Source organism: Halyomorpha halys, unplaced genomic scaffold (genome assembly GCF_000696795.3).
Source record: "Halyomorpha halys isolate HHAL.00 unplaced genomic scaffold, Hhal_1.1 Scaffold7.1, whole genome shotgun sequence".
NCBI classification, from domain to species: Eukaryota; Metazoa; Arthropoda; class Insecta; order Hemiptera; family Pentatomidae; genus Halyomorpha; species Halyomorpha halys.
Genome location: NW_027110368.1, coordinates 455375 through 481932, shown reverse-complemented (window position 1 = coordinate 481932; position 26558 = coordinate 455375). Strand labels below are relative to the sequence as shown.

The following is a 26558-nucleotide window of genomic DNA, read 5'->3' as shown; positions in this document are numbered from 1 at the left end:
CATTCTCTCAACAGCACTGTTCAGGATTAATTTAAAAAAATAAACTAAAACACAGATACTATTAATTAACAATACTAGTAGATATTAGTAACAAAAATAATTTAGAGATTGTATTGTGTGATGAAGATATTATTGTTAAAAAAATACATTATTACTAAAATTATCATTTAGCTAAATTAATTGTCTAGGTATCAATGATTGCTGATTTCAGTTTATTGATCTATCTTATAAGATGACCAAAAACTTCTATCAAATAGATTTTGAAATGTGTTATTATACATTCATTCTTTTATGAAGAAAATCAATTATAACATTGTTCCTACATTTTAATAAATATAAATATTTTTAGGATAAAGAACTATTGTAGGCATATTGGTAATTGATTAGGTGTCAAATCAAATTTCATCAGAAGATTCCATATAATAACATCCACTTCAATTATTTAAATCACTTCATAACTTTTAATAGGAATGCTATTATCTTTTAGTATTATTTAAAGATGTTTTATCTCACCTTTGTCTGTTAATTTGCTGATGTTATGCTGATCAGGTCTCTTGTAAGGTAATGTTTTTTTCAAATAAAGTGATAAAGAACTTTATTAGTTCTTGCAAAATTTATGTAAAAGTTTGTCTTTATAAATTTTAAATAAAATTTTCAATTTTAACCACACCTATTTTTTTAAAAACTTAAATATACACTTTTTTAAAATAATGTTCCTTCACTTCATTTCTTTCTATTATAATTTATCATTACATATGTTTATAATATATTTATAAGAATATATTTTCCTTTCAGTATTAATTTAATTATTATATAAACTATACAATAGAATATATTTGTTTCTTGTACTTAAACTGTATAAATGGGGCTGGTTAAATTGAATGTTTTAGGTAATATTTCATTTATCAAATAAACCTTTAGGCAAAGTATGTAATTTGTAAATCATATAAATAAAGTTGTAGAATAGACATATTTATTAAATGAATGCTTAAGTTTAGGTACCCAAACTTTTACAAAATGCTTGATTACATACCATAAAAAGGAAAACTAAACTAATAAGTTTATGAAATGCCTAATTAATAATAATTAACTTTATGTAGCAGTTTATTTTCCACCAGTGTGCTTTTCAAGGTCATGACTCTTAGCATAGAATCTCACATTCTCTGTTAACTGCAAGATCTAACACTCTGGAAGGACCTATCTTCCTTCCATGCATCATTGGATGGAAGAGAATAATTTCTTTTGTCATGTCGTTTCCCACCCATCAGTTTCACTTTTCTGATACCTTTTCAGATGATCTTCTTCCATTAGGTATGATGCATATGATCTTTTTCTAACTAGGAGGATATTTTCAGGTAGGTCTACTGAAACATCATTTTCAATCTTTTTCCTCCAACTGTTTTCCAAAAGGAGAATGAGAGAAATCTCTCCAGCTAAAACCTGTTCTACAGTTACAGTAGCTAATCTGGGCTTCTATCAGGGCAAACATTTCATGAACCATGAGAGGAACACATACTTCAGAATACAGAGTATCACTCATTTACAAATGGTCATCGTTTCTGGTTATCTAAGGCCCGAAAAGGTGTTTCACAGGCGATTAACTCTGGTATTCCAAATGAGGAGTCACATTGAATCGTCTTTTGAACTTTGCGCTAAAGTAGTTAACCACATTAGTTAAACCTATTCTTGTAACTTCTCTGATAAGGTTCATGAGAGTGTGTCCTACCCATCTCTCCTCTTTGGAGGACGCCTATAGTCTTTCCAGCAACCATCTTTAATGTCTTCCTCTCACACCATGATCCAGTTAGTTTAGTGAGTGCTCTGTTCCCCCTTTTCCTTGACATTTTTGGTAGTATAAGCTATTGTGACAAAAATTTTGATAATCCTAAGTAAACAATTATGTTATAATTGCACACTTAAGTAATATTTGTGCTTTAAACTATTTAGGCTTTATTTGAAGTATTCAATCTTGTTCATATCTATGATCTCCACTATTGTAACATTATTTAGAGTTGAAATTTTATTCATAAAATTAATTTTTTCATTGATATACAATAAATCTATTTGAATTTTTAATGATCATATATTTAAGGAAGAAACTAAACCTTTTATAAAATTAATCTTTGTTGTATTAATGCAATTCAGTAAATAATTGTTGAACTTTCAGATATTGCTAATGGCTAACCGTCCAAAAGTATATGTTACCAGGTCAGATTTTTCAGAAGACGGACTTAATTTACTCAGAGATAGGTAATTTCTGTTTGGATTTTATGATATTTTATTATTAATTTATTTAAATTTTCACTTTCTTACATCATTTTATAGGTGTGACATTGAAATTTATAATTCTTCGGAGAAAGAAATTTCTACTGACGAGTTATTAAAGAATCTGGTTGGAAAAGATGCGCTGTTTATATCTGGAAAAACTAAAATGACAAAAGAGGTCATTGAATCTGCTGGTAAATTGCTGTACATTTTTAGTTTTAGTCCTAATAACTTAGTCAGTGGTCAGAAATAAGACAACTACTTCAACTTAGATGCTTTTTATTTTAATTTTATTATTATTTTTTTTAATAAAGAACCATTTATGGATTTTTCTATAATTCTAACAAATTAATATTTATAATTTAATATATAGGGAGATGGTCAGGGTTGCGGTCAATAGTGAAACAAAAATAGTTTACAATTTAAACAAAAATTAGTTTACAAGTTAGTTACCTGCAAAGTGGGGCGAAACGTTGGAAAATAAATAGTTGTAAACTATTTTTGTTTCACTATTGACCGCAACCCTGACCATCTCCCTATATATCAATTTTTACGGTCAACTATGCATACATTTATAATTTAATAAATTAGGCCTGGTCACAGCAGTTCTACCAAGTATGTTATAAGTTAAAATGGATACTAGCTGTTTATTTTATGTATCTACGAATCTTTTAAGTTCTATTTGAAAAAAAATACAGATAAGTCATAAAATAATAATTCTAAACAAATATTTAGATTGATCCAATGATATTGTCTTGATAAAGTGACTCCAAATAAGGATATCGTAAAATTATTTTTAATTAACAAAATTTAGGCAATAATGATTTTTTTTTGTTTGTTTTTTTTTTATTATCAAATCATGTTACTTGCATTTTTCCCAATAACTCATCTTGAATGCAATATATTGCGTTGTTTTTCATTATCACTTAAACATTTTTTTTCTCTTTGTTATTTTAGCTAAAAATGGAGTAAAAGTAATTTCTACAGTGTCAGCTGGGCTTGACCACATTGACTTAGTAGCACTAAAGAAAACCTCTATAAAACTTGGTTTTACACCTAATAATGAAGCAACTGCCGAACTCACTGTTGCATTGTTACTGGCTACATCAAGGCGCATAGTTCAAGCATATCATTGTCTTGCTAGGTACTATAATATTATTTGTTTTGATTTAAAATTACCTAATTTAGAGATTTTGATTAACATCTCATCTGTGTTTACTGCATAAAGAGAATTAAGTATAAAAAAAAAAAGGTTTCTGAAAAAGTTAATATAAAAATGTTTACTTTTGTACAGTCAATTTTAAACATTATTAAGATACCTTACACTGTGAGGTTATGCTGGCCGAGCATTTTAAGGTGTCATCTCAGCAACTTGCTTCAGAAGTGGCACTAGTTTAAATATGGTATGAACTGATTGATTTTATAATTGCTCTGCAGAATGAAAACTTGATTTTACCACTCAGGGTTAAGAATAGGCCTACAGGTTGCCATATGATAATCACCCCTGTGCTAGAAATAGTGATATCAGATGTAAAAAAAAATAACATCTTGATGCTGTAAGGTCATGGTGGCCAAGAATATTAAGGTGTCACCTAAAAATTCCATGTCAAAGGTGGTGTTGGTTTCAATTCAACCTGGGAGGTTGAAATTTATTTTATGCCAGACACAGGGAACGAATCTCAACTCAACCTTCCCAATCATGAGTTGGTTGGTAACCTTCAGAATAATAACAATGAATTAACCAGGTATTGGGAAAAAACAAGAGGAAAAAAGTTCCTAATACTGTAGTAAAGATTGTTTACTGTACAAGATTCCATATTTTTGTATCCTATTTCTCCCAAAATTATGTTTGAGATTACTAACTTACCTTAATTAACTTATCTTAATGCAGCAAACACTGATATTATTGATACAATTTTATAGAAGCATAAGACAAAAATAAATAATACTGATAAAAAAGAAATGAACAGCTGATAAACTTCTGAATGGTATAATAGATGGAATACTGAAAATGTACTTAGGTAAAGTAAATAAATATAGTAACACTAAATAGTGTAAAAATAGACACCATTTAGATCAGAGTTGGGTAAAAATTATTCGATTGACAAGAGACAAATGCTTTTTTATTCGAAGTTTGTATTCAATTGACGAGAGACGAATAAAAATACTATTAAACAATCCAAATACTTTTTTATTTGAATATTTAACCCTAGAACGACAGACTAGGGTGTCACATACCCCAGCACTTTTTAAATTTTGAATAATTCCTACATGTGTAGCTCTTTTGCTAAACCCCACCATGTAATTAACTGTCATTCATAACATAATTGATTCTGATTATCTGCTGCCATGTGTCAGTCTTGTTTTGCTATTTATTGTGATTTGAACTAGTCTTGGGGTATCTCACACCCCAGAGTGTCCTTAGTGTAAGTAAATAATAAATCCGGTAAACTCTCATTAGGGGAGCTTTTCTCTATAAAAAGGGACCATCCTTTATTTCGACACACCACACCCATGAATTGGTTCAGCTTCCTCTCATACTGCTTGAGATTTGATGATAAACTAAATAGACAAGAGAGGAAGGCTAATGACAAAATGGCACCCAACCAACAATGCAAGATGATGCAGTCATTGAAGAATCTGGTAAACCACAAGTCATACATTATTATAATTTAAATAAAGGATGAACAGATACTTTCGACTAAATGTGTAAGGGGTACTCAACGGACAGAAAAACAAGGTGGTGGCCACTCCGTTTTTTTTTTTTAATGTTGGATCATGTTGGGGTGAACAGTATATTGTTTACTCTGGTAACGTAGGAAAATAAAATGAAATGCAAAGACTTCCTTTTTGGTCTGGGATATTCACTTCTGGAACCCTACCTAAAGAGGAGGCTACAGGCAGAGGCACTTCGTCGGTCACTGCGCTTAGGTATTGATGACATTTTAGGTATAGAGGCGGAAACAAATAAACATACGATCTTGGAGAAACAAGTAAGGTGTTCTTTTTGTGAAAGGGGGAAGGACAGGAAGACGAAATTGACATGTCTGCAATGTAAGAGAGCTATTTGCAATGAACACAGGGCGGCAATATGTCTGCAGTGTAGTGTGTGAAAGAGGTCCCTTCGGGCCCCGCACTATGTATTTTATTCATTTTTAATTTAAAAAATTACTTTTCCACCTCGTTTTATGATTCATTTACTTCGTATTTATCTACATTTAAGAGCCATAAAATTATTTTTTTTATTTAGGAACAACAATTAATTTTTATTCATTTTTTAGCTAGTTGGCTCGTAAAATTTTACAATATGTGATTTTTGGAAATACATATGTACATAACCCATTTTGAAATAATTTATTTTTGTTACCTAAACCACTTAGTTATTTTAAAATACATTATAAGCATTGCAGGTTATATCACTTATATTTTATACCAATTCATATGTTGGGGTGTATCACACCCCAGAGTGTCAGATTAAGTTGACTTATAGAAGTGTTTCATTCTAGGGTTAAAATACCATTTCAATTGAATAAAAAAATAGTCGAATAAATATTATTCGAGTAACAATTTAATTAATTTTTTAAATTCACTTATTTTTTACCACCTTTAATTTCTAATGTATGAGGGTCCCATTTCATATATTCAAACCGAAATCGATTTTAAGATCCCATATCGATTTATTTAAATTTTTTTATTTCTAAGTCTATGTATGTAGAGTATTAGTATATAGTATTTTCATATTATACATATCCCAAAACATAAAAAAGGACCCTTAATATGTTAGAAATCAGAAAAGTTAAAATTAATCTATACGCGATCATAAAATATATCTATGTGTAGCTGTAGACAAAAAATGTCGTCATTATACAAGTACTAACATATTCGGATGACTAATCATTTAATTTTTTCGTATAAGAGATTATTTTTCTGTAAAATGGACGAATACAAAAGTATTCAAATGGTTATTCGAATTGTTTTGTCCGAATAATAGATTATTCGTGTAAAATAATGACGAATAAAAAAGTATTCGGATGGTTAATCATATGTTTTTGTACGAATAATTGATTATTCGTATAAAGTAATGACGAATGGAAAAGTATTCGGATGTTTAATCATATGTTTTTGTACGAATAATTCATTATTCTAGTAGAAAATTCTCGAATAAAAAAGTATTCGTCTCTCGTCATTCGAATTATATTTGCCCAACTCTGATTTAGATGCCTAGCTCTTCATTTCTTTCAAATATTGTTCTTTATTTATTAATTTTTTTCTCTCCACAATTGTTATACTGTGTTCTATGGACATAAATTATTCTCATCATCAATGTATCCTTGTTCTTTGTAGACTCAAATAAGGTCTGCTAGGTTAAAAATATTCAAAAATAGCTTTTATAATTATTTAAGATGTTAATCATGACCACCCACCATGGGGGCTATCTTCTTCATTATTAATAAGGGCAGCTATAAATAATTTATAATTTTATCTTCTCCCAACCTTAATTACAGCCATTTATATAAAATCACATCAATTCTATTCATTAAATTGGGGATCTCTTGTTACCTTTGCATTATTCTCAAAACCATATGATAGCTTATAAGTTAAGTAGTAATACTAAACAAAGATGAAAAATAAAGGAAATATGACTGACTTGAAAAATTAAAGAAGGATTAAAATTAGGATGGAAAGTCATCAGTAAGATGTTGATGCCAATGTATCAATTTTTTTTTCTCCCTTCCCACCTAGCTCTGATTTATCAATGTTATACAGCTTTACCTTTTCTCTTTCTGGAATCTTATTCCACTATTCTTCCTAAGTTCAAATAGTTTATTATTTATGTTTCTCAATGATTTCCTCATTCCATGAAACAAATCTATATTTTATAATATTAGTTTTCCAGACGTTGTCAAAAGATTATTTTTATGTTTGATATAATAAAACAATAAGATTAATTTTATTGTCTATTTAATATTAGATTATTCTTTTTTCTTACAGCCCTCTAAATTCAGATACATAGAAGTAAATAAATAGATTTTAACAAATCTGTAAAAGTTGGACATGGTTAAAATTACAAAATAACATAGTTTTCTATTGTATGATGTTTAGAGATGGTTTTATCCTAAATATTTTTATGAAAATAAAAATTTGGCCATAAGAGGTTGTACTACCATATGTAAAGCTTTACAATTGACTTAAATAGATTCTATTGGTTTACATTTTGATATACATTTCATCAATTTAACTATAAGTGTAGTAAACTAGGTCTCAATTTTCATATTTTCTTGTTTTTCAACATTTTTTTTCTTTCTGGTTTCTTACTTTGAAGTTATTTTTTAAGTCAAATATTTTATATAAATAATCTCTTCATGAGCTGATTCACTCTTTTCGCTTAAGCTTATAGAGGATTTTTAAATTTCCTTGATAGTTTCATGGCTTACAATCTCAATCATGTTTAGGCATACCATCACATAGACTTCCTCAACCCTGATTTATACAGTTCTTTCTGTCATTTTTGAATACCAGTGGAATGGTGCATACTTTATCATAGATTGGATGATCCTGGTGTTAGAATATTCTAGCATTTTGGTTCTAATTCCCCATAATCAAGAGGAATGATCTAAAATCACTTGTCTTTGGCATGTCACAGGAAGGTTACTTGAATCTAGAGGTCAGTTGGTTCACTGTTCACCCAGCATGACATCCAAAGCCTATACAGTTTTACCTTGGATTGAGAAGATGTTTATCGATTTAAGTTTAATGCAGAGCTATAACTAGAATTATTATGAGAGGGCTCATTTTGCCCATCTCCCTTTATCAGTAAGTCATCAGATTTGTAACCTTACCCTTGGATAGACATTTTGAGAACCCTCTGAAACAAGGGAGTTGAGGTGTCACCTTTAATTAACTTGTTACCCCAGTGAGGCCGATAAACTTTTATTTTGTGGTGGTCCCACATACTGAAAACTTGCCCCTCCCACCATGGTTAGAATAGGGTGGTAACCTATAAACAACCCTCCCTCTCCTGTATTTCAGAAATGGCAAGGAAGGGGATACAAAATAAAGTTATATATTTTAGAATACATGTCATCTTATTTCATCGACTAATTTTATTAACTGAATCTAGGCCAAAAAGTCAAAACAAAAAATTTTTACTTAGCCTAAAAATCAAGTTTTATTCAAAATTGGCTGTTCCTTAAATTCTGCTGCCAGGAGCTTTCATTTCTTTTGTCACCTCCTCTTTAGTTCCAACCCTTGATTAATATTCCAACTTAGCTTTAGGATTTTTTTTTAATGTCGTTTCATGTGTTCCCACATGTACAGTGTTTCCTCTGTTTTATAATTTTCACTCCTTATAAATATAATTGCATTTACTCTAATTTCTAATTGTATTAATTATTATAATCCATATCTTGGAAAATAAAGAAATTTCGGATCCTAGGCCTGGTTACTATTGAATATGTTTTGCTGATTGTTTTTGAATATCACTTTTGTTTTGTTCTTTAGGGGGGATTGGAAAAGTTGGAGTACAACATTCATGTGTGGTCAAAGCTTAGATGGAGCAGTTGTTGGCTTAGTGGGACTTGGTCGAATAGGACTGTCAATTGCCAAAAAACTGTTACCATTTGGGACATCTAAAATTCTTTACACAGGTCCAAGAAGAAAGCCTGAAGGTATAAATTATTATCATTATTATGCTTATACAGTTAAGCACCTTTATCTGGCTTCAAATCAATTATATAGCTGAACACACGACTAACAGATGTGAATTTTTACATAAACAATATTATTAGTATCATAAGCATTTTTTTTTAGGAGATCAATTGGGGGCAGTATTTGTAGACTTTGATACCTTACTTCGGCAAAGTGATTTTGTAATTGTTACATGCCCTTTAACTCCTGAAACTAAAGGTATGTTCACAGCTGAGAAATTTTCATTGATGAAGCGTTCTGCAATTTTTGTAAATTCAGCCAGAGGAGGTAATTAATTTATAAAAATAAAAAGCTATTAGTACCTTAAAATAATACTCTTATTTTATAGCTCAAATTTATAAGTTGTTCATAACAATGTGGTATTTTAAGTGTATTTTATTAGATTCTAATTTAATCCTTATTTTGTATATATTAAAAGTTCACCCATGGACACAAATTAACTAGGGAATGATTGTGTACCATTAAGGTTCTACTTAAAAGAAGGAGCTATTAAAATAGTCTGTTCTATTTGAACCTGTAGGCAGTAGACTTTGAATACCTCAAGATTTAGGACATAGACATAGAAACTTAAATCTGTATTTAATAAATATTGGAAAATAAATTATAAGATATTTTTATTATTTATCATTTTTTTAAATTCTAGGTTATTAAAGACCATGTATTACTCTTTTGGGTGAACTAATTCAAAATAATTATGAAAAGTATGTAGAAGCATTAAAATTATTTAATACTTTTACAGTTTTAATTCATACAGCATCAATAATACAATACATATTTAGCACTGTAATAAAATCCATGTTTAATTTGAAATCAATAATCGCTCTTTGAAATTTAATATTTTTCTATTAAAAAAAAATATTTGTAGGAATAGTTAATCAAGAGGCTCTTGTACACGCTCTTAAGAACAAAACTATTGCTGCTGCTGGCTTAGACGTAATGACCCCTGAGCCTTTACCAATAGATCATCCTCTGTTAAAACTTGAAAATTGTGGTAACTTATGTTTTAGCTCAGTATGGTATACTTAAATCTCATTAAATGATGTTTTCATCATGCAGTTATAGTTTATATATCTTTTTGGAACCGTGCCACATATTGTTTAAAAAATTATAATTACCTTAACATAAAAATATTTCAAATAAAAATACACTATTTTTAATGCATATATTTATTCTCTTCTTGAATATTTCTGGGATACTGAGTATCCCTCTTCAGCATTATAGAATTCACTGTTGTTTTTTTTCTAGTTTTTTTTAAAAACAGTACATTTACAATTTGTTACTTTTATTTTTTATTTTAAATAAAAAACTAATAAATTTTATAAAAGTGTAGAATATGTTGTACAAAAAAATAAATAAATAAAAACAGTGAATTATATAATACTGAAGAGAGGGACACAATATCCCCGGAACATTAGAAAATAAAATAAATATATGTATTAGTAACATTAAAATATATATAATATACTATATTTTTTTACCTTAAGGCAATTATAATTTTTAAGATGTGCAGGTAATATCGCTGCTCCAGAAGAATAATGATACAACTATAAAATTTTGTGATGTGGATTTGACTTTATTGTGTTGGTGGGCACAAAAATCCATTTACTAAATGTTTGTAAATTTTACTCACTAAATTCCATTCTTCGCAAATTTTGAAATACAATTATGTTGTCTTACGAACATTCAGTAAACCCACCAACCCAATAAAATCAATTTCACAAAGTTTACAGTTGCATCATTATTCTTCCAGAACCAGTGATGTGAAGAAACAAATAAATATTGTTTACTTTTCCAAATGATCCTTATTTTAATATTACTTATGTAACTTTTTTTTTTTTTACAGTTCTTACACCACACATTGGAACTGCTACTTTTAAAAATAGGCACGAACAGTCCATAATAACAGCTAAGAATATTCTTGCAGCACTAGATGGTGAAAAAATGCCAGCTGAACATATCATATAAATAAATGATTAGTTGTTTATATGTTAGTTTGAACTAAAATTAGTGATAATGGCTTTAAACATTATTTTCACCTCCTGCATTTTTAATAACTATTTGATCATAAAATTTGGAGTTGTTAAAAGTAATAAGTTAGAAAATAACCGAAATAGGTTAGAAGATGGATAATATAAATGAAATAAATATAGGGATCAGTGGACCTACCAACTGTGGGTCATTAAGTGAGTTTTGCCTGAAAAGGGAGGAAATGATAGAAGAATACTTACTAAATTCTATCGCAAGTGTATTATTAAAAAGTAAAATTAAGAAAAGCTTTTAAAATCTTAGAAAAGACTTATACTCCCTAAATCTCAGTTCCTATGTCTTACAGAAAAAATATTTACAAGAAAATTCTCACATCCAAGGCACTTGCAAACAATTTCATACGAATTTCCTCATGGTACCAATACTGCAAGAACATATACTCTCAAGGAAACAATCATATTAGACATTCATGATGCCATTCAACCTTATTTCAACCCACAAATTACATAGGAATTTCATTGAGTGGTAGAACTTTGCTTCGTAAAGTTCAAACCTAATAAAGCTCCAAGAGCAGATAAACAAAACATAAGAGAGTATAGATACATCTTAAATTGTGATAAGCTGTTAATTCAAGAAACCTAAAAAAAATAGATTATCTCAACATGTTTAAAATAAGGAGAGTGTAAAAAATACTTATTCTACAGCATTAGCACACCCAGGTATAACATAACAGTATATAAATTTGACTTTGATAAATCAAAAATACTAGATCTATGTTGGTAACTTGTGTTCATTGTTTGTATTGCAGCTACTGTATAGCCTTCCTCCTGTCAATTTGTAATCATTAGAAAATTTATAAACAAGATTTTAATAATTTTAACAGATACAGCTTTTCAGAGAAATCAGTTGTTTTAATATTTTACCAACCAAAAGTAACTTCGAATAACAAAGGTAGTCAATTGTCTCCAATAACAACTACCAATTCAGAAGGGTAAACAGTATGTATTTGGATTAGGTTTGAATAGGTTACTGGTGCGTTTCTCTTTGAATTTTGATAACATAGATTATGAAGAATGTGCTCTATTATACATTGTATGATTCATTGAAAAGTTGGAACAACTGATTATATATTTGTAACACCCTGTGCCATGTTATTGTTGTACAACTAATTGTTTACATATTTGTAATGTCTTGTGCCATGTTCATGTTTATATCAAAGAATATAAGTTATTCATTTAATTATTATCCTCCTTTTTTTATTGAACTGATATCTTAATATCATTGAATCGAGTGTTATTTAAAATTATAAACAAATCTTATGGATTAAAATATCAAATGCTATGATCTGCTATTCTCTTGTAAGAAAAAAAAATTCAAACTTTGAGTGATACAATTTGTGGCTGTACTTCTAATGTTAAGTTGGTAGAAGTTAAAAGTGTTAAGGTTATAGCCCTGCTGTTTAGAAGGCAGGATATCCCCAATTTCTTAATGCTTTGTTAATTGTGTTATTAAGTTTATATAAGTTCCTATAGTCTGTATTAATAAATAAGTGTTCAAGCTGTTAATAGTTTTATTCATCATTTCCTAAGATACACAACTACATGAACATTGGTGATTTCCTGACAACAGAAACTAAGGAATATTGCCAAGCACAGACAAACATTTTTTCATCTTAACTGTTAGTTAACCTTTTTTATTAGCATTTAATCAATAAGTCAGATCACAAGATGTCTGGTGAAGAAAAGAGTACCAAGCAATTAACTAAAGACAAATTTGAAAGGGTCAATCAATTTACTGAGGAAAAATTTAAACTTGAGGGTGAGATATGTAAAGTTTCAATCCGAATTCCCCCATTTTGTCAGAATAAACCCAAAATTTGATTTTGACAATTAGAATAGCCATTTATTAACTGTGGTATTAAATCTGAGTCCACAAAATATCATCATGTGGTTGGTTCTCTGGACATAGATGTAGCAGAACAAATTTCAGATTTCATGGAGAAGAAATTGTCTACTACTCACACTGAATTGCAGTGAGGGATAAAAAAACCTTCACACTTACTCCATGAGATGCAATCACTTGCTGCTTCCAGTGTTCAAGATTAATTTCTTTGTACTATATTTTTAGATAGATTACCTCATTCTGCTAAGTCAATTTTAGTAGCAACAGCAAGAATCTTGAAGAATTGGCTACCATGGCTGACCGCAATCTTGTAGTAACATATCCACTCAGTCTAACTGTGCATCCAGTAGTGATTCATCCACTGCTTTAGGCCTTCTCTCGTTTATGGCATTGACCAATTGAAATCATTGGTCACTACGCTTTCTGACCAAATACCACAGCTCTCAACTTGCAGCTCCAACAGATCCAATTCTTCCTCAGGCTAATGCAAAAATAGAGTGGTGGCATTGCCATTTACAGTCATTGAAAGCCGACCTAAATGGAGATTGAGTATCCATCCTACCTCTTGGGCTTATGGGACTTCAGTCATATATAATACCAAAAGTAAAACCATAAGGTCAACAGCCGAACTCCTTTTTATTTTTTGCAAGATGTCAAGGTTAGTGCTGATATCTACACTATACTATCTACTATTCCTGACCATGCTGGAACGCTTTGTCCAGTTCCACCAGTACATCATAACCGTTTAAACATCTTTGTTCACCCACATCTTTCATCAACTACCCATGTTTTCATAAGGCATGATGCTGTAAGGAAGCCCTTAAAGCCCATGTATGATTGACCCTTTTTTGCCTTATCTAAAACATAGAAAACACTCAAAATTGCCTAACTAAATGGACTACAGAATGTCTCCATAGATGGACTCAAACCTGTATTTTTTCTAGCAAAATCAATCCACGAAACCGACGGACCTTCCATATCTTCACCTCAGAATATACCAGCGCCTGATGAACACACAACCATCCAGCCTTGACAAACAAGCTCTGGTCGCACTGTTCACTTTCCTGCTCGTTTTCTCACCGCTTTCACTGGGAAGGGAGAATGTGGCTGTACTTGTAATGTTAAGAACGCTAAAAGTGGTAAGGTTTTAGCCGTGCTGTTTACAAGAAGGGATAACCTCAGATTGTCACATTGTGAATGTTTTGATATTAAGTTTATATATGTTCGTATATTCTGTATTAATAAATAATTGTTGAAGTTGTTACTTGTATTTATCATTTACTAAAATACACGACTACCCGAACAATTCTTAATTTTTAGTAACTTGAAAAAAACAAATTTTTGTGTGGGCTTTAGACACCCCTGCCACTTCAAAGCAGCAACTGTTGGAGAAGTATTTATTTTTAAGAGAATATTAAATTAAACATATTTTTTCTAAATCTTTTTAAATTATTAACTTTATTTATTGATTTTTATGAAAAAGTTAATTTAGGAAGTTTTGGCCTCCTAAGTGGTTTCTTGTATACTAAACTGGCATATATTGTTGTGTAGAGGCGTCCAGATTGATTGTTTTGAGACGCATGTCCCATCCATCTTAACTTCCTTGCCTTCATATCATGAGATATTGATTGACCAGTCTCCGCAAGCAGTTCACTATTAGATCTTCTGCATGTAGCTAAGGCTGTGATACCAGATCGCTCCTGTACGGAGGACTTTCTATTCACATCTCTTGATTCTGCTTTCAAGGATACCTGTTAGAGCCCAGATCTCGCAGCCATATATGAGAGCTGGTTTTATCATGACATTATATACCTTAGTTTCAGATTTTTAGGGATTTAAGAATACTTGAAAGAGAGAAGAAGGCTCTGCTCGCGCAATGTTATACGCTGGTCTATCGCAGTCCGTTAATCATTTATTGATGTTATTGTTGAGCCGAGGTATTTGAAACTATTTTCCTTCCACGCAGACCATGCCGTTATGGTGGATTCGGCTTACAATCATATACTTTGTATCATCTTCATTTTCTTGCAATCCGAGTTCCTCTGCTTATCTTAATAGAGTTTTTGCGAGTCTTTTCATGTCAACTTGGTTACTTACTAGGACCGCAATGTAGTCTGCGTACGCCAGGACTTAATGTTTCATTCCGACGTACACCCCACCATTTTCGCGTACTGTTCTTCTAATCACTTTTTCTAGGGCTAGGTTGAACAGCATTTGTGAGAGTCCGTCTCATACATACAAATATTTAATAACCCTTCTACCAACAGATACCATAAGGCATTATAAGGAAAGAAACAGGATCGGGCCCATGGAAAATACTTGGAGATTGAGGACATAGAAACGCACTCGATGCCTGGATGGCATTTGAAGTTTTATTTATATATATTTTTTACCATTTCCATTACAGTAGATAGCCAGATTCAAAAACCCGTCTACATCATTCGCAATACTTCCTGTATATGAAAACCAAAGAGGTTTAGACGAAAGATTTCAAACAATGTTACGGCACAGTTGCGCACCGCACGGATAATACCATATAAGCCCACTCGGCGTGCCAACACTCTCCTGGAAGACATTCAAAGCTGAAGACATTCAAAGCTGAAGCCATAACATTTCAATCAATACCAGATAACAAATTTTATCTTATATAAACAATGTATTTATTTAGGCTCATCCAGGAGGCCCCTGTGAATTAGTTTTATTGATAATATGTACAATGATTTAGTATCTATTAAGAAGCACAATTTTACATATGCATTATAGTAATTAATTATATGGTATTGATTGAAATTTTAAGAGCTACGAATATCTTCCAGGCAAGCGTTGGTTTGCCACACAATAGTTGAAAGTGTGAAAAACCCTGCAAAATGAAATTATGATAATGAGTGTGGTTTCTTACACTCAAATACCAAAAAAATTAGCGTTGTTGGCCTTTGTGATGAGATTATTATTTCCATAAAAGTGTACATATTAGAGCAACTTTTGTGTAAGTTTCATTGAGATGTATGAAGTCAAGGGCCTTCTTGGAAGGTGTAACCAAAATAAGGTGAGACCAATAATCAAATTAACTACTATGAATCAGAATAACATTTTATCTATAGAAAAAAGTTATTTTAATGATGGAAAAATTAAGATTTATATTTTTACACCTGAAAATATTTAAAAAAAAGATAAATACAAATAAAATAAATGAATACCATTGAATTCAGCACACTGAATAACATAGGAATTCTTGAGGATTACAGAATATATAAACGATTTAGAGATTTTTACACAAAAACGGCAGTTTCCCACCACTGTGGACCCAGTGGGTTCCTATGGCCGACGCTAGATCTGAGCAGTGCGCAACTGTGTCATCAGAGAATGTAACGGCACAGTTGCGCACCAACTGTGTTGTCATATTCTCTGACCTCTTTCAGTTTAACCTCTTTGGTTTGAATAATACAGAAAGTATTGGGAGTGTTGTAGGCGGGTTTTTTAATCTTGTTATCTATCTACTGTAATGAAAACTGTCAAAAATTAATAGTTCTATCGTTTCATATTCAGTTTATTAACGACGAAACTTTGTTGCTTCAAATGGAAAAAGAGTTAACAGAAAAAGAATTTTCAAATATCAAAAAACAGATTCTTGAGAGTCCTGATTCTAGCAAAAAGGGGAATTTTGATTCTGCTATAGTGGATCTTATTAATATTTTGAACAACGAGAGAGATTATGTCACTACTAGTTCTTGTTCTGGAAGAATAGTTTTAATATCTGTAGTATGCCTCTATTTCATTGTTCATAATCATCAATTTATTGATGAAAAAATTCTATCTTTAAACTACTCTTCTATGATTTGTAGAATGCAGATAACCAAAAAAACGAATGTGAAACTTGGTATGAAACCCATGAGTTTGCCATTGAGGAGGATTTAGCAAGTTCACTTCAAAAGGCTACTGGATACCTGTTTTTTAAATTTGAACCATTTGTACTCCATGTTCAATGTAGAACTCTTCTTGGTGCTAAGAGATTGGTATAAGCTCTATTGTTATACTCAGTTAATTTGTTTAAATAGTTTTTCTTGATGTACATATACATCTTCACTTTGATAAGTGTGTGGACATAATTTTTCCTATTTTTAGTTTGACATTGTCCGAAATTCAGGGTATAAAGATTCTGGTCTTGTGATTGGTAAACACGGAAAAATAATACTGGGCATTAGAAACAAAAATAATTTGGAGATACCTGTATCTAATGGTGAAGAGATTATTGTGACAAACTCGGTATTACTTTAAGTATTGTTGAACTAATTTAATTGTTTATTAGTTAATAATTTCATTTTTTTTTGTTCTATCCTTACTGTTTTAGTATCTAAAGTACTGCATTGATCTTGCGAACAAGAAGATGACCAAAAACTTTGAACAAATTAATAGATTTCAGAATGCTGTATCATTACACTTTGAATCTTTAAAGAACGAGAGCTGTTGAAACTTACATATTTTATTTAAATATAAATGGATTTAATAAGGCATAATAACAGCATGTTGAAAGTTAACTAAATTAAATAAAATTTCTCTGTAAAATTGTCTTCTATAATTGCCACTTCAATCTCTCAACAGTATACCTACTATTGGGTTGTCAGTTTTAATTGGTGTGGTTATCTCATCTTGGTTACACTTTGCTGAATTTATGCTGATCAGGTCCCTATTAAGGTAATTTTTTATTTTCAATTGCAATCTCCAAGTACTAATTCTATTAATTGTTAAATAGTTGAAGTAGCAGTTTTTATCTACATATTCTATGCAGTATAGTGAAATTATCCAATTTAATTAACCTTGATTTTTTTTTTTTTTTTCAAGAACCGAGTGTAAAATGTTTTATGATCAAAAATTTTTGTTCTTCATTTATTGTTATATCTAATAAGAATATATTTTATTTTCATTGTTGCTTTTTAGACCATAACCCTGCCATGTACTCTAAAATAGAATATTATTTACTTCTGAGACTTGTACCTTACAAATGGAGTGTTTACATTTAATGTGTTCAGTATAATGATGTTATAAAATAATTTTTTTTGAAGTGGACTTTGTAGTGATGGTATTGTTAAATCTATAATAAAAAAGTTTATTAGAAATTAATTATATAACAAAAAATACCAACGAAAAATTATGATTCAATGATAAAGAAAAAATAAATTGTAAATGTATTTCATAAACATAATTTTGAGATAATAAGTAGAAGAAAATTAATTAAAACTAGACTAGACCTTAAATAAAAGCAAATTATTTTAAAACCTCATTTTGAGACAATATTCTTATTGAATAAAGGTTCTTAAGTTTATTTCATTTGTCTAGTGATGTAATGAAATTATATAATTATTACTTATTTATTGTTTTTATGAAGAGTCAAGGATGTCACAATTTTAGAGTTCTAATCAAGGTATAGAAACATGAAGATAAGATTTGTTGATAAGGAATTTAATTGTAAAATTGCACTAAAACCTGCTGTTTTAATTCTTGAATTACAGCTTAATGTTACAAGAAATTGAATAAAGAGACAAGATATTGTCTTATATAAATTTCTTTTATCAAATTCCAACTGTTTTCAGTCTATAGATCCTTTATCAGGCTAATAAACAATAATTATTATATTTAAAAAAATTAAAACAAAACAAAAAACTAAATTAAGTATATTAATATATATATAAATATATTCTCAGTACATAAGTCACATATCATTGGTTTAATTCTTGTTGTAGATTGTACATTTATTATCTTTTATAAATGTAGAAATATCTTTTTTGTGAATTTTTTTTTTTTTTATACACTATGTATTATAGATGTGTGTGAGTTAAAAATACTCTGTTTTCCTATGTTTAGTTTAAAATTTATTTATATTTTGGTCTCGAGGCTGAGGATTCAAAATTTTCTGGTTCCTGAAGTCTTTCTTTACAATCATTAAGTCTTTATAGTTCTTGTAGATAGTACTTTTCAATGTTATGTTATCAATAACAGGATCATAATCCATAAACATAGTTTTCGCATTACTATACATTCTTAATAGTTATCTCAGCTGCAGAATCCAATTTTATTTAGTAGCTTTGGATGTATAAGCTATAAGGACCAAATTTCTTCTTTTTTAGAAATTATTTTCACAAGAAAAGAAATTCTTGATGAATTAATTTTTTTTACTAATACTTGTAAGAAAATGTTTTAAAAGCAATTAATGATTTAAGCTAAATTGATTTAATTTGAAGTTATCAAACCTATTCATTATTGCCTCAACTATTTCCTTTTATTATACCATACTTAGGTATTAACATTATTATAGCATTACAATTTTACTCAAAAGATTCAGTTTTCTCTATCATACTAATTATCTCCATTTGATTATTTCATGAACATCAATCTAAGGAAAATATAAAACTTTCATGATGAAAATTGTATTCATAATTGCTTAACTTTCAGGTTCCATAAAATGGCTAACCGTCCTAAAGTATTCATTTCTCGATCAGATTTTCCAGAAGCTGGAGTTAAATTGCTCAGAGATAGGTGATTGCTTCTTAAATTTTATAATGTTTTGTTATGAATTAATTTCATTATTCACTTTTTTATATTATTTGATTAGGTGTGAGGTTGAAATTCACAATGATGTGAACGATGCATCTACGGACGTGATATTAAAGAAGCTGGTTGGAACAGATGCAATTTTTATAACATCCAAAAGTAAAATAACTAAAGAGGTCGTCGAGTCTGCTGGTAAATCACTGTATTATTTTAGCTTTAATTAGTTATTTCTAACTGCACCTTTCTCTCCATAATTTAACAATTAAGTTAACCAATCCATCCAAAGATGTTTTTATTTGAAGTTTTGGTATTAATTATTTATTTTATGAATCTTTTTTTTTTTCTTTTTTTAAAACCCTTTTAACCTTTTGACAAATGAGGAATAGTGAGTAGACAGATATCATCTGAGACAGGATACTTTCCTTCTCTCTTAACACTTCATTGAGCAGCTAAAAAGATTAACATAAAATGTCCATGTATTTATTTTGTCAATTGTTACTTTATTGTATAATTTACTTTAGAAAGCTACATATCATTTATATAATTAAAATTGAATACAGAATTTTACTGTTTCTGTGATGAAGTTCATAAAATTAATTTTAGGAAGACGGTCTTGGTGGCGGTCAAGAAAGTTACAGAAATACTTCAGAATGTTTAAGAAAATATTTCATTATAGTTTTGTATATAAGAAGATGGTCGGGGTTGCGGTCAAAAGAGAAACAAAAATAGTTTACAACTATTTATTTCTTACGTTTCGCCCCACTTTGCAGGGCTTCATCAGGGCTAAAAAGATACAATGATAAGAATAAAATATCATTGTATTTTTATTCTTATCATTGTATCTTTTTAGCCCTGCAAAGTGGGGTGAAACATCGGAAAATAAATAATTGTAAAATATTTTTGTTTCTCTTTTGACCGCAACCCTGACCATCTTCTTATATATCAATTTTTACGGTCAACTATATATACATATATACATTATAGTTTTAGTTTCAAATATTTGTTTTCTACTTTTTTAGTCCCTTTCTTATCCATCACCCGAACCATATTTGTACAATCTATTACATACCATCAACTCTTAATCTTCCAACATGAAATTATTACTTCATTCTATTTAAATACATTATAAACAACACAAGAATATTATATGTACATGCATGTACTCTATTATGAAATTTATTTCATTTTACTCCCTCCTTTTTAATTCCAGACTTAGGGCACTACACTGTCGGGGTTAAAAATGTATATCAATCATTTAAAGTATTTATATACTTACCTATCTAATCCTGTTCAAATTTTAATACTTACAAATTACCAAACTGACACATTTTATTTATAAATTTTTGAGAAAAATTTTCTTTTCTGTGTAGTTCAATTTGAAGCTATAGTATATACAAAATACAAAAGTTTTTGGTTTAAATATAATTGGGTATAAGGTAAGTTATCATACTCTACGAATACACTCCACTTAATATACACATTGAAGCAAGTCCACTTAGAGCACGGGGTTAGGAATGTCTCTAGACGGGATGTCCTTCCTGACTAGAATCATTACCCCCTCGCAAGTACCAGGGAGGCAGGTTTCTCGGTACATTGTATATCCATGGAAGTGGCGATGTTGAGGTGAGCATTGTATCAGTGAGCGCCATCACTGATGGACAGTGTTGCTGCAGTAGTAGCTTGATTTCAGCCTGCTTCGGTGAGAGGCCTCTGACATTATAATTTAAGTTTAATGAAACATTAATTGCAATTTATGTAATCCAATATAAAAAATAATAATGAGTAACTAAATATTTAATTGTAATTAAATAGAATAATTGAAGGTCTTCTAAAAGTTTACAACTATAATTTTTCTTCCTTACCTAATGCAACAGTTACTTGGAATAGAAATGACAATAAATTAGTTTTTAATCCTTCAACGATGGCTCTTATGTACCAAAACTGATGATATGTTAGTTTGGTCAGATATTTTTTTTTCCTTAGGTCTGAAAAATTTCAAGACCTGGTAAAAAAATTATTTTAATTTTTTGGTAATTTATACCTTCAGACAACCTTGGATTCAAAATCTGAATTTGTTATCAAAGTCTGTGAAATAAAAAAATGTCCTATTCCACTGGAAATACTGTAGTTAGTTGTGCTGGAGAAGAACTGGATGGTTAGAAAATTAATAAAACCCTTATAAAAAGCCTCTGCCCCTGTTATGACCCAGTGAAAATCAAATTAAAATTTTGAAAATTGTCAGGCTTAGGTGAAATGGAAATGTACAGTAGAATGCCCTGTATGTGCGCTTATCTGGTAATATTGAAGCATTGCCTGATCAGTTACTTTTATATTCCACACTTTCAAAATAATTTATTGGATTATTTTACTGTTCTGAATTGTTTGTTCAAAGCTAAAAATGGGCTGAAGATAATTTCAACAATGTCAGTTGGGCTTGACCACATTGACTTAGAGGCAGTAAAAGGAACTTCAATAAAAATTGGCTACACACCTAATGTTTTGACTGAAGCAACTGCTGAGCTCACTGTTGCTGTGTTATTGGCTACATCCAGGCGTATAGTTGAAGGACATAACACAGTTGTTGGGTATAATTGTTTTACTTTTAAACTTGATTAATAACAATTTATAATAATTAGTATTGGTGCATTACTTCAGAGTAGAATTTCTTTCCAATCTTTTACTACCTGGAAGCACATCGTTAGAATATCAGTTGACTTTGAGCTCCTATTATTTTTGAGAGGAATTTTTTGTTTGTAGATTATAAATTGATAATAAGAAAACAAGAATGGAGATTTATAGAAAAATGTTTTCTACGAGCGCACATATACACACGCTAATAATATGTATATTACTACATCCTTCCTCTTCAATTAAATATTAGTTATTTTAATCAGAATTTTTCCTAATAAATTAACTTAATTTGACCCACTTTTCTAATGGCATTGATCTCTAAAGGATAAGAGTTGAATTTTGAGATATTTTCCTTAACATATATAGTTGGAATTACTCTTAACATATAAAGAATGGAAATTACTCTTATTAATAATATAAGAAATTACTCCAATGACAGGACACTATTCTTATTAAGAAAACTCAATTAAGATTGAGGAGGTGTAGGAAATTGAAATGATTGGCTCTAATTTATCTGATGGATGTATTATACTTTGCAACAAAACAGAAATAATAATATAACACACTATATGAACCATTTATTAAATGTGAAAATAAGTTAAATCAACAATGAACTACTTGTTAATGTTGTCATGAAATCTGTTTTAACATCAAATTAACAATAAAATATAATATTATCTATTTATCTATTGCTACATATCAATTCTAAAAGGAATAAAGTTGCTCATTGGATCAACTCCGAAGAATGGCTCTTGACAGAGGCACCAACAAGAGTTGGTCTGAGGCTACTCCAAGCCTAACTGGCTATAACTAAGGAGATAGTGAAAGAAGAATAATAAAATGGACAAAACCAAAGAGTTAGAAAAAAGAAGAAACATGCCAAAGAGAAGAACAGCTACAGCATGAGAGTAACAGTATTAAGAATATTAAAGAGTATAAATTACTCTTATTAAGAATATAAGAAATTACTCCAACGACAGAACACTATCATTTAAGGCCCAGGAAAAATAATATAGAGACTACAAGAAGAAACAGCCATACTCAGTAGAGTCTGAAATACAGTCTTGTATGGAAGTAATATCATCTATGTTGTATATATTACAAGGGAAGAAGGAAACATTGACCTAATGGACTTCATGAATCGAATTAAGTAAAAGGATGAATAAATAATTAATATGAAGTCTAATTTTGAAACAAAATTAACTGCATCAGTGAAAGAGAAATCAATGGATAATACGAAAAAGTATGAAAGGCTAAGGAGTGAATTTGTTAAAACAAATGATAAAATTGTAGTAAAATCCATGGAGAATTAATAACATATTTCAAAACAAATGAAGAGCGAAACAACTGTTCTGTTCAACAGAACATAAAACAGGGAGAGTTAGAGGAAATAGATAAAGAATTAAGTAACAATGGAAACAAACCTCCTAGGAAGAGCTATACAAATTTTAGATACTGATGCAAGAAGTCTTATACAGCAGGCTGTTTATTGGTCAGCGCATAAAAGAACCTTTTCATCAGAAATTGATTGTATAAGTGTGTCCAATTGAATTAGTATCCAAAAATATTAAGTTGGTTTAATATGCCCTATTTATTTATTTACCTATTTTTTTTTTTATAATCATTCTTAAACTTGAGTTGGCTATAATACAGCTCTATTGAGTTCATAGAATTTTCTGTTGTTATATAAAAATAGGAAGGAATAATATTTTGCATGTTTTCAATTTGATTGTTTTTGATATTTAAATTTTTTTTTATTCTGTTATTGTTAATAAATGTTTTAGTTGATTGTTATTACATAAAATTTTATGATTAATTTTTAGAGGAGAATGGAAATTGTGGACTCCTACATTCCTTTGTGGTCAAGGCCTTTATAAATCAGTTGCTGGTTTGGTGGGTTTTGGTCGAATTGGACAGTCGATAGCCAAAAAATTGATGTCATTTGGAACATCTAAAATCCTTTACACAGGCCCAAGAAGAAAAGTTGAAGGTATAACTTATTATAATGCTTATACGTTTAAATACCTTTATCTGCCCTAATAGACACATATAGCTGAATGCAAGGCTAACAAATGTGGATTTTCACCAAGACAATATTGTTTGTATAATTAGAATTTTTTTTTCAGGTGATCAATTAGGGGCAGAATTTGTAGACTTCGATAGCTTACTTCGACAAAGCGATTTTGTAATTGTTACATGCCCTTTAACTCCTGAAACCCAAGGTATTTTTACAGCTGAAAAATTCTCATTGATGAAGCGTTCTGCAATTTTTATAAACTCAGCTAGAGGAGGTAATTAATATGTGTGAACTGAAAGTTAATAATTTTATAAATTATTCCATTTATCATGTAGCTCAAAAAATTGCTAGCATCTAGACTATAATGAAGGATTTGGGTAAAATTCTGAGGAGTTATGAATGTTTAGGGGAATATTTGCTCCAAAAAAAAAGTCTTTTAAAAAGAAATATCAAGTCCAAAAATTCTTTCCTTTCGCTTAGAACTTAAATTTTTGAAAAATTAACCATCTCTGGTTGTTAATAATAATAAACAATTGTTAAATTTAAAATTTTATAATTATTTAAAGGAGGAAATAACTGTTTTGTGCTTCCACAGTAGTTAGATTTTACTTTCACTTACCTGTATATTGCTTCTTTGCTTTAATAGTGGGATATCTATCAAAAAACATATTTGATTTAATTTTGAATTGGGCTTATTCCAAAAGATATTACTGTTATCTGTAGTTACTTTCTCTGCTGGGATTATCCTACCCTGTCCAGTAGGATTTTCACAAACTAACCCCATTATTCAGTCAAATCAACAGAATATGTCAAACAGAATAAATGAACGTTTTGTTTCTCCTTTGGCCGGAACCCTGACCATCTTCCTATACATCAATTTTTACAGTCAACTATATATACATATATAAAATAAATAAACAGTTTTTCTTTTTTGTCAGATGTGCCACTATTAATACAAAGCGGAGATATGAAATATATTTTCATTATTAATAATAAAGAAGTTGCTATTTTGATACATACTAGACTAATTTCATCTCAAAGTAGGCTGGTAAATGAAAGTTGTGTGTTGCGCTCCCTGTACCAAGTTATTTTATTTTCCAGCACTGTTTGTGATTGTTTTATATTACTATTTCTACATTACATGTTAACTTCCTCATTAATATTTATTATCTTCTATTTTTTTTTTTTTTTTTTTTACTGTTTTTTATTCCATTATAGTTGTTATTTTCTTTTGTATTTACTCTTGATGAAGGTCTGAAATTTAGACCGAAAAGTCAGGACTCTATATAAATAAGTTTTACTTATTTGTGCTCATCATTCAGTTGATCCAACTTGCCTTCTTCCCTTTCCCATCATCTTCTCCTTATATTGAATTATTTTTTCTTGAACTTTACACCCACAGCATATCAGAATGGTATCTCTTTAGGTCCCTTTAAAATGATTAATGACAGTTTAAGATTACTGACAAAAACTGATTTATTTTTAATTTGATTTAAAAGCTATTCTTGTAACTTAAAATTTAAAAAATATTTACATATTTATAGGAATAGTTGATCAAGAAGCTCTTATACATGCTCTCAAGAATAAAATTATTGCTGCTGCGGGGTTGGATGTAATGACGCCTGAACCTTTACCAAAAAACCATCCTCTCATGAAACTTGATAACTGTGGTAGGTTATGTTTTAGTTGTGTATTATATGTTTAAATAATATAAAATATTACTTTAGCCATGGTATAAGATGATTAGCTATGGTTGATTATTTTTTACTTTTCTTATAAATTTTTATTGTAGTATTATTCATTAATTTTTTTTTTTATAGTTCTTACACCACATATTGGAAGTGCTACTTGGGAAACTAGAGATGAAATGTCCATATTAACAGCTAAAAATATTCTAGCAGCATTGGATGGCGAAAAAATGCCAGCTGAATATATTTTATAAATTAACTTTTGTTTTATAATTTATTTAAACTAAAATAAGTGGTTGTGGTTTCAAAACTTATCTTCAAGTCTTGCATTTATCTGTACTTCTGTAGTATTTTTAGATCAGATAAGTATTTTATTATGGTATTTAAAATATTATTTCACTGTTTTTTTTTGTTTTTTTTTAATTATGAAATACAAAACACTAAGTTTAGAAACAATATGAAAAAATTCTTTTTATGATTTATGAGACCTATGATATTATATTACATTAAAATATATTATATTTGAAATCTGAATAGCATATATCTTTATTTGACATTTTAATCTTATTCCTTCTCACTTGGTAGAAATGTTATTTTCCGAAGTAAATTAAATATGAAGTAAGCGAAGAATGATAAAATCTGGAATAATACAATTTTATCACTACAGAACACTTTTCTAATATATTGGGAATATAATATTGTTCTGATTAATAATAAAGATAGCACAAGTGTAATAATTATCAATCAATATTCATGTCCAAAGGAACCTACAAAATGTACAGCATTATTCTAGAAAGCATATTATTCCCATAGAT

The 26558-nt window shown here is 29.6% G+C and overlaps 2 protein-coding genes across 3 annotated transcripts; both read left to right on the top strand.

Annotated features, from left to right (window-relative positions):
- The first annotated feature begins 467 nt into the window (after positions 1 to 467).
- On the top strand, positions 468 to 26015 carry LOC106692955 (uncharacterized). The gene is made up of 17 exons (XM_024362555.2): positions 468 to 561; positions 2168 to 2250; positions 2326 to 2459; positions 3223 to 3409; positions 8767 to 8933; positions 9076 to 9240; positions 9839 to 9964; positions 10817 to 10932; positions 12660 to 12777; positions 17436 to 17553; positions 19309 to 19392; positions 19469 to 19599; positions 21800 to 21992; positions 23862 to 24028; positions 24165 to 24329; positions 25600 to 25725; positions 25876 to 26015. Exons 2-17 carry the CDS (start codon positions 2177 to 2179, stop codon positions 25995 to 25997), a joined length of 2193 nt encoding a protein of 730 aa, XP_024218323.2. The 5' UTR covers positions 468 to 561; positions 2168 to 2176; the 3' UTR covers positions 25998 to 26015.
- LOC106677096 (tRNA wybutosine-synthesizing protein 3 homolog) lies at positions 15848 to 17440 on the top strand. 2 transcript variants are annotated; one of them, XM_014414804.3, is made up of 4 exons: positions 15848 to 15907; positions 16704 to 16874; positions 16984 to 17124; positions 17210 to 17440. In XM_014414804.3, the coding sequence occupies exons 1-4, from the start codon at positions 15863 to 15865 to the stop codon at positions 17327 to 17329; spliced, it is 477 nt and encodes a 158-aa protein (XP_014270290.1). In that variant the 5' UTR covers positions 15848 to 15862; the 3' UTR covers positions 17330 to 17440. The 2 variants fall into 2 exon arrangements, with proteins under 2 accessions (XP_014270290.1, XP_014270281.1); XM_014414795.3 differs by lacking the exon at positions 15848 to 15907 and adding an exon at positions 16328 to 16620.
- Positions 26016 to 26558: the final 543 nt, after the last annotated feature.

Excerpts from the sequence above, each read along its gene's own strand:
- LOC106677096 (XM_014414795.3), top strand. The coding sequence starts at position 16,438 with ATGGAAAAAGAGTTAACAGAAAAAGAATTTTCAAATATCAAAAAACAG. Across the intron at positions 16,621-16,703 it reads GAATAGTTTTAATATCTGTA|AATGCAGATAACCAAAAAAA; the intron begins GTATGCCTCTAT and ends TATGATTTGTAG. Across the intron at positions 17,125-17,209 it reads AGATTATTGTGACAAACTCG|TATCTAAAGTACTGCATTGA; the intron begins GTATTACTTTAA and ends TTACTGTTTTAG.
- LOC106692955 (XM_024362555.2), top strand. The coding sequence starts at position 2,177 with ATGGCTAACCGTCCAAAAGTATATGTTACCAGGTCAGATTTTTCAGAA. Across the intron at positions 2,460-3,222 it reads AGAGGTCATTGAATCTGCTG|CTAAAAATGGAGTAAAAGTA; the intron begins GTAAATTGCTGT and ends TTGTTATTTTAG. Across the intron at positions 17,554-19,308 it reads CTGATCAGGTCCCTATTAAG|GTTCCATAAAATGGCTAACC; the intron begins GTAATTTTTTAT and ends CTTAACTTTCAG.